At 42.0% G+C, this 12,539-nt stretch overlaps 1 protein-coding gene across 5 annotated transcripts in view; it reads left to right on the forward strand.

Annotated features, from left to right (window-relative positions):
* Positions 1-12,539, forward strand: part of prkg1b (protein kinase cGMP-dependent 1b) — a 157,200-nt gene that overhangs the window by 73,305 nt on the left and 71,356 nt on the right. For 4 of the 5 annotated variants that reach the window (XM_046356763.1, XM_046356764.1, XM_046356761.1 and 1 more), the window contains exon 3: positions 714-827. The exons of the other annotated variant lie outside the window; for it this stretch is intronic. In XM_046356763.1, the coding sequence (XP_046212719.1) occupies positions 714-827 (114 nt within the window). The remainder of the gene's footprint in view (positions 1-713; positions 828-12,539) is intronic. 5 annotated transcript variants of the gene reach the window in all.

Consider the following 12,539-nt stretch of genomic DNA (forward strand, 5'->3'; position numbering starts at 1 on the left):
CCAGGGAACAATCCCTTATTTCTAAAAGTGTATCAGTATTGACATATGCTCCAATGACGCACTTATAAAATGTTCTCACTACGTTGCATTTTGGTAAATGCATGTTGCACCTCCGGCCGTTAGGAGAAACAATGTATTGTTCAAACACTCATGACCAATGAGTGGCCAATGACCAATGAGGGATTGGAATGACCCATCTGTTCTGATTAGAGAATGGCAGTCCTTCATCTGGCGCCAGTCTGTAAACTGTGAGTTGTTGCTGCTTGGTGAAATGCCCACTTGCCAGAATCAGATACATCAATGCAGAGATGGGGATTTTGGAGCCTGCAGGTCTCTGCTGGACATTCATTCCCTCACGTTCCAGCAATACTTTCAATCTCCCCCATCTGTCACTTCGTAATGATTTAAAACTAATGTCTGTTTTGCTATTCCCTTTCCCCTATATTTTTCTCCTAGCCAGTGTCCCATTTCCCCCCTGAGCCCATTATTGTGGAGTCTGTATACCATTCTGCTGTGATCCCTCTCTCATGTCCCATTTAAGTAATGAATTTAGAATGTTATTGTAGTGCATTAGCTTTGACTTCTCCCCGAACTGGGCAACAGCAGCACGGAGCAGCACGGTGACATTTCCAGCTTGTCATGCTCACTTTCACGGACTGTGCATCAGCGGGGGAAATGAGAGTGTGCTCTGCTCTGTCGTTTTGTCCTTGCAGATGGGAAGGTGGAGGTGACAAAGGAGAGCATGAAGCTGTGCACCATGGGTCCTGGGAAGGTGTTTGGGGAGCTGGCCATCCTCTACAACTGCACCAGGACGGCTACCGTCAAGAGTAAGTGTGACCAGTATAATGGAGACAGTGGGTCGCCCAAGCACTCTACACCATAGTTGAGTTCAGTTATAAGCTTGACCATAACTGTCCACAGGCTTATCTGCCATATACTCCCTGGACCTGATATACAAAGCATTTGCACATGTTATTTTCAGAAGGTAAGAAATAAATCCCTATCCAAGCTTAGTAAATCAAACCTACGGGCCTTTCAGCAGCAGTGAGTTGAGCCGAGGCGATTAACATGTAAAGTTGTTTGTTTTGAATCAATTATGAATATCCACCCGGCATGGAATCGGACAAATGATTCCCCCTCTTATGAATTAATGCCAGGTAAACACACTGATCGATTTGATGAATTCCACCTCCGAAATACTGATAACAGCCTCTGAGTAGTTTGTTGTGCTTTGAAGGTTACATTTCTGCTTTTGTCAAACACAGAGAGAGAACTTAAGCACACACGCAGATTAACATGTCTATCTTGAGAAGATTCACGTTCTATTTTTACACTTGATTAATCATTTAAAAAGGAGGGTGTACCTGGCATTGCTGTTCGGCATATTTATTTTTATAGAGCACCTTTTAGGCAAATCAATTTCTTTTGACATAACTAAAGTCAGATTAGTATGGAAACATGACTGAAATCAAATGTAGCCATTATCTTGTCATGTCCATAGTTCCTTGTAGTGACAGCTGTATATTTCTGTTGCTCTGAAGCCAATGTAAATGGTAAGAGTAGCAGCTGTTGATGAAAACAAATCTGATTAGGCTATTTCATGCACAGCATCCATTTCAATTGTTTTTATATGTCAAATCTAGTTTTTCGGGGAAGGTTTATAGAGCGTAGTGAATGCACCCACCCAAGCACTCCCACGCGTTCAATTAGGTCTGTGTAACCACACAACCCACCTGCACACGCACACGCGCACACACACACAGATCATCACAAAGACTTCAACATGTTTTTCTAGACGTTGTTCATACTTTCAAAAAGAGAAGATGATTTCATTGTGTAAATAGACCAATGAGTCTAGCTGAAACAACATGTCAAAATCTGCTCAAATCCTCACTGTTTTAGCTTGAATTGATTCTAGCTACATTGATTCTTTCAAAGGACAGACATTATGCATTGTGTTTCTTTAGCCACAAAAAAAATCACTTTGTTTCTTTTCCTCTGAAACACATCAAAAGCTTCCCTCACATGCAGCTTTGATGATTCTGCCACCAAAAGTGTGCCTGGTTACAGCTACAGGTGTAATGAGCATTCGCTCTGAACTAGTGGTTGTCTCTGCAGAGAGTCACGCAAAACACCATTACTGTGTTTTTCTAAAATAAATGAAGAGATTAATTAAACAATCAATTACTGTAAAATGAAGCAGCGTTATCAATTAATTTGTTTACTGCATTTATTTATTTATTATTGAGGCGTGATGGTACTTGCTTAGACTTAGATTCTCTCTTTCATTCACTGACTGTGGTAGTAGAAGCAGTACTTCATTAGGATTGCAACAATTTAATGTTGGTCATAAGAGTTCTGATGTCTAGGATCCTTCTGGGACAAATCTAGCTGCAGTTTGTGGGACGATCTCAGTCCTTCACGATAACAGTTGTCACCGATGTCTTTGGAAATATGACAGGTATAGGACAGCGTCAAAGAAAACAAAAAGTGATATAGTTTGTGACTGAAAAGGGCTGCTATTGGAGAAAGAGCTTTCTGTACTTTCAAAGCTGGACTGGCCAGAGCCTGAAACACCTTTCCTTGAATATACAGAAAGAAGAACCCCTAAGGATGTATCCTCCAATGTATCAGCCATCTGTTAGTATACTTATATTTTCACGGGATTATTTTCATGCAGTGAAACAGTAATGTGTTTCAAAGTAATGGCACACCCACGTCTATAGGTATTGGCAGCCAGTTGACATGGCAGCCGTTCAACATTTTTCACCAGCAACATGTCGGTCCACTCTCTTCTGCTGTGTTGTTGGAGTGTTAGCATAAGGTGATGATCCCCCCCCTCTTTCTGTTATATATTTTCAGGGGCGCAACTTTCACTGGGGACAGGGGGATAAGTCCCCCCCCCCCCTCACATTCTGAAATGGCATTTTTGTCCCCCACAGTTTTATTATTGGAATGTGATACAAAACGACGCAACAGTGTGCTTTAGGACCATGTGGACGCTTCCGAGCGGTCGGGTAGGCTGTTTGGAGTGTTTATCCAACTGGATTTTTACATTTTTTATAATAAATGTCCTCCCCACTTAAAACCAAATTTGCACCCCTGTATATTTTCACACATAAAGTCATTACCAGTATTAAGAGGGGCTGTCTGTTTTTTGGAGGGTGCTGTATTGTCCCTCTCTCGTTTTCATTCAGGTGTTATGTTGGCTGAATAGCTTGTTGCCATAGAGACATCTCTATCCTGACTATTTATACTGAGTCCCAGGAGAAAATGCATTTCACCCCCTTGTATGCCGCTAATAACCACAAAGAGCAGGCACAGCCAATCCTATTGCTTCATTAAAACTACCCCAGGACTCCTGCCTGTAACTCAAGGTAAACGGTTGCTGCAGGAAAATATAACAAACCACTCATCTGATGCTTCATATTATTCCTGAAGTTGAAGGTTGATAGAGACGTCGCTATCTGCGTTTATGTTGTTGCCATGGTTTAGATGTACTTCCGTGGATTGTTTAGCTTTGTAGCATGCTGTGGACATAGTGGACTCAGTATTGGCTTTCTGTGAGCTTGTGAGACTGGCAGTTATGTACTATAAGCTTATGGCTCGGGCTGTTGCGGTGAGCATGTTACCGCCACACCAGCAGTCATGAGTCATGACCTCAGTAAAATTCTACATGACCATTGAGTTACGGTGATCTGCACTCTGGGCATGCGTTAGTTGTACCAACTCACTGACGATCATCAGGTTGCTAGTGGTTTGGTACTCAGGGCTCTATTGTCCCTCTAACCACTCTGACATCAATGTGAATGCTATCGCAAATCGCATCAAACACTTATCATCAAAACAGTATGTATTTTTTTAAACTCACCTCAACTGTTGCACAGCGAAATTACCGGAGTAGCCTACCTGACGTGAGTGAAAAACGTACTGGCGGGAAAGTGTTCTCCATTCCCTATTCCAGTGCATACGGATGACACAAATGTTTTTGTCTTGTGCCCGATCCTGCCCACTTGATAATGGGCCATTCTAAATCAAAACAAATGTTACATATTAGTAAAGACAAGATTCAATTGAGAATAGTCTGATGGGTGAAAATATAGGCAAGTCAGTTAAGAACAAATTCTTATTTTCAATGACAGCCTAGGAACAGAGGGTTAACTGCCTGTTCAGGGAAAGAATGTCAGATTCGGGGGTTTGAACTTGCAACCTTCCGGTTACTAGTCCAACACTCTAACCACTAAGCTACCCTGCCGCCCCAGCTTTGCTAGCTCTGATTGGAATATGTTTCGAGACTCCGTCTTGAACATCAACAAGCTAACCACCTTTGTCACCGGCTTCATTAGAAAATGGATCGGCGACGTTGTACCCACAGTGAGAGTTCACTACTTCCCCAATCAAAAGCCCTGGATTAACACTGAGGTTCGTGCTAAACTAAAGAGCAGGGCTACCGCACACAGAGCTATCATAGACTACCCTGATGCTACGGCCGAAGACCTGAATAAGTACAAGAAGGCCCGCTATGACCTCTGCAGAGTCACCAAATGAGCAAAAGGACAATATAGGAATAAGGTGGAATCATATTACACAGGCTCCACCACCCGCCGCATGTGGCAGGGGCTTCAGTCTATTACGGATTTTAAAGGAAGACACAACCGTGATCTGCCCAACGATGCCTCTCTACCAGACGAACTCAATGCATTTTATGCATGCTTTGACGATGACAACAACATCAAGCCGGGTGTGAGGGCCATCACTGACCCATAGAACTGGGTGATCTTGATCCCAGAGGTCGACGTGAGAAGGGTCTTTGATCAGGTCAACACCTGCAAGGCCGCGGGCTCCAACGGTATTCCAGGGCGCGTTCTCAGAGCATGCTCAGAGAACAGCTGGAAGGCATATTCACAGTAATTTTCAACCTCTCCTTGTCCTAGTCTATAATCCCCACAATCATCCCTGTTCCTAAGAACTATAAGGCTTCATGCCACAATGATTTCTGCCCTGTAGCACTCTCTTCTGTAATCATGAAGTGCTTTGAGAGGCTGGTTATGGCACACATTAACTCCACCATCCAGCCACCCTAGACCCACTCCAATTTGCATACCGCCCCAACAGATCCATAGATGACGCAATCTCAATTGCTCTCCATACCCTCACCCTCCTAGATAAGAGGAATACCTATATGAGAATGTTGTTCAACACCATTATCCCTTCCAAGCTAGCCACCAAGCTTAGTACTCTGGGTCTAAACACCTCCCTCTGCAACTGGATTCTGGACTTACTGACCCCAGGTGGTGAGGGTAGGCAATACCACCTCCACCACGCTGACCCCTAACACAGGGGCCCCACAGGGGTGTGTGCTTAGTCCCCTCTTGTACTCCCTGTTCACCCAAGACGGTGTGGCCACACACAACTCCAACACCATTATCAAGTTCATTGACGACACGACGGGGGTAGGCCTGATCATCGGCAATGATGAGTCAGCCTACTGGGAAGAGGTCAGTGACCTGGCCGTGTTATGCCGGAGCAACAATCTTTCCTTCCTTCTTTCCTTGGTCAGCAAGACCAAGGAGCTGATCGTGGACTACAGGAAACGAGGGGCGAGCACGAGGTACCAAAGTACCATGTTTAGGTCCAAAAAGTTCCTTAAATGCTTCTACCCCCAAGCCATAAGTGCTGAATAGTTCATCAAATGGACACCTTGACTATTTGCATTGACCCTTTTTTTACGCTGCTGCTACTCTCTATTTATTATCTATGCATAGTCACTTTACCCCTACATACATGTACATATTATCTTTTATTTAATGGACTGGATCTTTATGTTTACCACTTGTAGGGTTAGGGTGTCCGATAATCTACCATTTACATAGGAGTGGTTAAAACATGCTAATAATGGTCCTCTGAGTGTATCAAAAGACTTTGGTATACCTCAACTGGTATGCCATCCAGCCCTGGAGTTTTCCCGGACTCGAGGACTTTAATTGAATCAAGAAGTTCCTTTGTAATTTCGCCTTCACATGAGTCTTTCTGTACAGCTGTTAATTTTATTTTATTAATAGAAAAAAATCCATACAATTAGCTTTGGTTAGAGAAGATGGAGGAGACAAACGAAAACATATGCTTTAAAGTACTTTGCTTCCTCTTTAAAAATATTATTTTTATGAATCATGGTTGACTCATGGGTCCTTTGTAACAAGATTCAGTAAATTCCTTCTCGAGGCATTTAAAAAATAATTTGGTGCATTTTACCTGATATTCCATCTAGTTTGGTTAATTTTTTATAATATTTTACACTTGATCTTTCTTGAATAAGTTCCTCCATTTCTTTTTGTTTTTCCTCTAACTTATTCTGAGCCTCTATGGTACAGTTTTTTATTGCTATTTCCTTTGTTAATATGGACTCTTGACCTAAATTGCTTTTTGTTTAAGAGCTGAGTGCCGAATTGCATGGCCTCTAAAGCCACATTTTTAAAAGTGTCCCATACAACGCTGTACCAACGTTATGTCAGAAAAAGGCCGTTATAAATTCCTCTGTCCTAGTTCAAAACTAGTTATCATACAATAGGCTTTTGTAAACTTTCCAATATCCTCACCCATGTGGAAATTCAGTCCCCTATCAACAATTTTTTTAAACCTTTCTGTGCCAACGAAGATGACTTAAGAAAGTAGTCAAGACGACTAGCTTGATTGAGCCTCCGCCATGTATATCTCACTAGGTCAGGATATTTAAGCCACCATATATTCATTAGCTCCAATATATCCATGACATTCGTGATTTCCTTAAGAGCGTGTGAGCGATTCAACATTTGACTCTCCTTATTTGCAATGTCATTCATAAACATGATACCTTACGTTAAAATGTTTTCAAAGAAAACTGGTCTTAAGTTTATCAGCACGTTGAAGTTCGGCCACATTATTTGCTGTAATATTTGTTCTGCTTCTTCTGGAGGATAAAATTGTGAATTGTAACCAACTCTGTATGGCTTCATTTGGAAAGGAGGATTCTTTAAACAGGGTTCCATTGTCCATCCACGTTAAATGGTTGGTTTTAATCTGTGTAAGAGAACTCTTTTTGAACATTGGATATGACTCTCTTATTAGACTGTTGGTAGTGCCGAGTGGTTAACTGTCATTTCGTCCCCCCCCAGTTATTAAACAACTCCTTGACCGACGTCATCAGTTTAATTCATTTGAGCTTAACATGCAGTTTCTCTAGAGAGAAATCAAGTAAGGAACTATGTGGGATGCTGGGCTGAGGGGAGTTGTAGTTTTCATTAAGCAAATATTCAACGTAGTTCAGCACAGAAACGTGGTAAATAACTACAATCATTCTGTGACTGATCTGTGCCATTGACCGTGGTTTCTCAAGCTGCAGACGCCGCAATACGGATGAGCGCCTTCTCCAGTGTGAAGACCGATGGATCGTCTAATTAAAAACTCTACACCGCCAAAGGCTTAATGAGGAATTTGACCGTGTATGTTCCTTGTTGTGTTGTCCACACCTACCAGCAGTCCACCCCCCCCTTTCCAATTATATGTGACATTTGAATTGTCCATTTTTTATACTCTTCTATGTATTCCTTGTTAATATGCATTGACTCCCTATTCGACAGTCTCTAATCAACTATCTGCTTGCGCCTGTTACGCACAGCAGGTGTGTCTTAAGTACATGTCTTCTTAATTTGTTTGTACAGCACTGATGAAGGCATAAGGCCCGCAACTCATTTTTATATAGCACCTTGCACTTTCACTCTTTGTATTCTTTCGAGCATGGATTCAATTCATTATATTATTATATTACATCTCAGCCTCCTTGGGTTATTCCTTTTCATGGTTTTGAGTGCGAGTACTTTTTTGAACCATACAATAAACTACAATGACCATAATCCTTTTTTTAACCTTTTTTTTTTTTAGGGTCGGATAGATACAGATCTCTGGACAGCCTGCTAGGTTCGGTTAGATCCACGTTTCCCTAACTCGGTCCTCGGGGCCCAAAGGAGTGAACGTTTTGTTGTCCTAACACTCTACAGCTGATTCAAATTAGCAAAGCTTGATGATTAGCTGATCATTTTAATCAGGTGTATAGTGCTAGGGCAAAAAACTAAACGTGCACCCTTTTGGGCCCCCGAGGACCGAGTTTGGGAAACCCTGGGTTAGATACATACACACACACAGACTGCATAGACCACATGAGAGAGGAATGTACACAGCACGTCAAGAGGGACAGAGACAGTTCGTGAAAGTATGCCTTATGTACTTTGAGGAACTAGTAAAATGATGATTCTATCAGACAGCTCTGCAGCATATAGATAACCTTCGATGGTCTGGCTGGTTGACTGCTATTGTTTGAGCAGAGATGATATGAGCACTTTAAAGGAATTAAAGTCATAAAATAAAACTAAGTTATAAAACACAGCTGAAATGTTGTATTTCATAATAATCTCATTTTTTAAAATTGAAGTCTAGCCAATGTGAACCTGACAGAGACATTGTAATATTTGCAATGTTTTGCCAATTGAATGTTCACTATTTTGGACTTTTGGAATTTCTATTAAAAAGCTCTCTAATCATTGTAATGCAATTATTTCATAATGCATTTCATATACTTTTTTAAAAGGATCGAAATCACAAACCTGTGATCATTTTTTTCAATAATTGGACCAGAACCGAACCAACCTAATCGCTCAGCACTACCTGCTCGAAAACCTGTTTGGATTTAGATATAGTTGCCACCAATATGTTGGAGGCTTTAAGTGAGACGTTTAACGCCTTTATATTTAAGCGTGTTCACCTTCCAAACTCATGTTTGTTATATAAATACAACAAATAATAAAAAGCCTCAAAGAATCGGATTGAATCTAATGAACACAATGAATGGCCACAGCTAACAGGGGCCGGGCGAGTCGGGTAGTGCGGGCGAGTCTGCATGCCACTCTCTACTAAAGCACCATTCAGTCACTCCACTCCACACTGTAGAGACTTTCCTAACAGCTGGAGTCCATCAGTACAAGAAGATAGACATTTTAGGGTAGTGTATTAAGTTGTTCTGCTTATAAAGAAGAAGAAAGAAGGAAAATATAAATACATGTGTTTTCATGCCTGAGATCTCCTCAAAACAAATGTAGCCCTCACCATGCTGTAGCCTCAAGTCAAAAGACTGACTGCTGTGCTAAATATAAATACACCTCTCTCCCCTCCCTCTCTCTCTGGCCTCATCAAACATGCCAAATATATGTACTTTCTAAAGAGGTCTCTCTCTTCTCTCTCTCTCTCTCTCTCTCTCTCTCTCTCTCTCTCTCTCTCTCTCTCTCTCTCTCCTCCCCCTCTCTCTGGCCTCATCAAACATGCCGAATATATGTACTTTCTAAAGGTCTCTCTCTCTCTCTCTCTCTCTCTCTCTCTCTCTCTCTCTCTCTCTCTCTCTCTCTCCTCTCTCTGTTTTTCTATCACTCTCGCTCTCTCTCTCTCTCTCTCTCTCTCTCTCTCTCTGTCTCTCACTGTCTCTACCCTCTCTCTCTCTCCTCCTCCTTCCCTCCTGCCAGACTAAACTCACACAAACCAGAGCCTCACATGTCACCTCAACCTACCAGACCAGGCCCCTGTGAAATGATAGTGTTATATTGAGCATACAAAGAGGACCCCTATACCCTCCCCTGACAGACAGATAGCACTTTACCATGGTTACCCCTTCTAAAGGAAAACATTGACCTGACACATTTTTGGCTAATTGGTATAGGTGGAGCTACCAGCTACCCTCTCATTCAGGAGGAATGTCTTGTCTCCAAGGTTACAGGTAGTGTTGGGGAAGCTACTCTGAAAATATAATTACCAAGCTACCAATTACTTCACACTGGAGGAAGTTAAACTACAGTAACAACTACCCTTAAGAATAATATTGTTCACTTAACTAAATTTACTTTGAAAAAGTAGTTCACAACATTGAAACTACTTTGTTAAAATTATCATATTTAAGTCTGAAATGTCATAGACAACAAATTGCAAGAACAGATCACTCTGGAGTCAGATGTTAGCAATGTGTAATTTGGGCTATTTTAAAGTTATTAACTAACACTGTTTATCTGCCACTGCCTTGTCTTAGATTGACTGCAGCGTTCCGTAATGTAAACAGACACACTCACCTATACTGCTAAGTCTACAGTTCTTTGCATACATTTTCCTGTGCGTTTTCCACCATAGTGACATCTAGTAAGAGTGCTTATCTAGGATCAGGTCCCTGTTGTCCATGTAATGTTACTCATTATGATCTAAAACGCCAAACTGACCAGCACTCCTGCTCTGAGAGGCTTTATGAATACGGGCCTAGGAAGAGAAGGTACCGGAAGGGTCTTTTATCATGTGAAAATGATCTGTTTGCTCTGGTGACGACACTTCAAAAGGGGAGTGTCAGGTGGTGTCAATATTTGAGGCTCACAACCCTATAGGAATTCAAGGGTAAATACTGTACATGGTGCGTCCGGAGCTACAGGACAACATCTGTAAGACCGAGTCATAACATCTGTTTTTGGTGGACTATTTGATTTACACAAATTACATATTGGCCATATGCTGCCAGGACCCAGTCAAATGAGATGATTGTGTTAGTTACACAAAGTGCGAAACGGAAGCCTTATAACAAAAAAAAAAAACTGCAATGGTATCTAAAGTTGGAACGTTTTCCACACACAAAAAAAATCACTTAAAAAAGCCCTCTGTGCCCAAAAGTGACATTTCTCAATTGAAGAGCTTTAAAAGCTTTTTCGTCTCTTGCTGAGTAATATCTGCAGGACATGGCTGTAATAACCTGCCTGGTCTGCATGAACGCACCGGGAGCTTTCCAAAACAGATTGCTCTTCATACCGTTTCCTCCTCACCCATACTCCAATACTTTAATTAACAGACCGTTGCCCGTTCCCTGCCGCAGCACATAACTGCATTGTCACGTCACACATCACACCCACAATCCCCCCAAAAAATATAGTGAGTGATGACATCCTCTGTATGTATAGCAGCCGTCCAGAATTGAAGAGCATTTGATAAAGAAAACCAACCGAAACAAATGATCTGCAAGTGGAATGTCACCCACTGGAGTTACTCACTGGGAGTGTGACGTAAAATGGGGCAAGTGAAGTGTCAGTAGGATTTCACGTGAGGCTGGTAATACCCTTTTGTAAAAACCACAGAAGTGTACTGAGAATTGACTCACTAGTCTCTGCCTCACTGCTGGTTCCTCTCCTGGACCACCTGCATCTTTAAATGGGCTTTTGTGACGTCTGAAGAGCTGTTTAAAAGGCTCTTAAGAGACATGGGATTGCTGGCCAACCGGGAAGCTCTATTGGTCTGTCTGGGGTCACCAAGACTCTGACAGGAAATATAAGAGATATTCCTTATTCTTCGAACAGGAAATGTTCCCAGCATTCCTCAGACACAACCAAACAATGGAAGCTGACTATACTACAGTATATAGTTCTGTTGCTCTTAAAAGAAATATACTGATTTTCTGTGGCATGTTTTTATTACTGCCTGGGGCAATTTAATTATGTACTAAAGAAGTCAAACAAATCAAACAGCCAGTAGCTGCAGGCAGGGAGGATTGTAATTCTTTGGAGTTAATGTGTTTTATTCTGCTTCCAGATGTCGGCTTCCCAGTGACTGATTGGTGCCTCATTCATTATACTGTAGCCTATGTATACTGAAAAAAATCTAAATGCACCATGTGAAGTGTTGGTCCCATGTTTAATGAGCTGAAATAAAAGATCCTAGAAATGTTCCATACGCACAAATAGCTTATTTATCCAACAATTTGTGCACAAATTTGTTTATATCCCTGTTAGTGAGCATTTCTCCTTTACAAAGATAATCCATCCACCTGACAGGTGTGGCATATCAAGAAGCTGATTAAACAGCATGATCATTACACATGTGCACCTTGCGCTGGGGACAATAAAAGGCCACTAAAATGTGGAATTTGTCACACGACACCTCAAGGTTTGAGGGATCATGCAATTGGCATGCTGACTGCAGGAATATCCACCAGAGCTGTTGCCAGAGAAATTCATTTCTCTACCATAAGCCGCCTCCAACGTCATTTTATTGAATTTGTCAGAATGTCCAACCTGCCTCACAACCGCAGACCACGTGTAACCACGCTAGCCCAAGACCTCCACATCTGACATCTTCACCTGCGGGATGGTCTGAGACCAGCAACCCAGACAGCTGATGAAACTGTGGGTTAGCACAACCAAATAATATCTGCACAAACTGTCAGAAACCGTCTCAGGGAAGCTCATTGTCCTCACCAGGGTCTTGACTTGACTGCAGTACGGCGTCATAACCAACTTCAGTGGGCAGATGCTCACCTTCAATGGCCACTGACATGCTGGACAAGTGTGTTCTTCATGGATGAATCCCGGTTTCAACTGTACCGGGCAGATGGTGTCATGTCGACGAGCAGTCTGCCCCATGGTGGCGGTGGGGTTATGGTATGGGTAGGCATAAGCCACGGACAACGAACACAATTGCATTTTATAATTGTCCAT

The sequence above is a fragment of the Oncorhynchus gorbuscha genome, linkage group LG07 (assembly GCF_021184085.1).
Source record: "Oncorhynchus gorbuscha isolate QuinsamMale2020 ecotype Even-year linkage group LG07, OgorEven_v1.0, whole genome shotgun sequence".
Taxonomy (NCBI): Eukaryota; Metazoa; Chordata; class Actinopteri; order Salmoniformes; family Salmonidae; genus Oncorhynchus; species Oncorhynchus gorbuscha.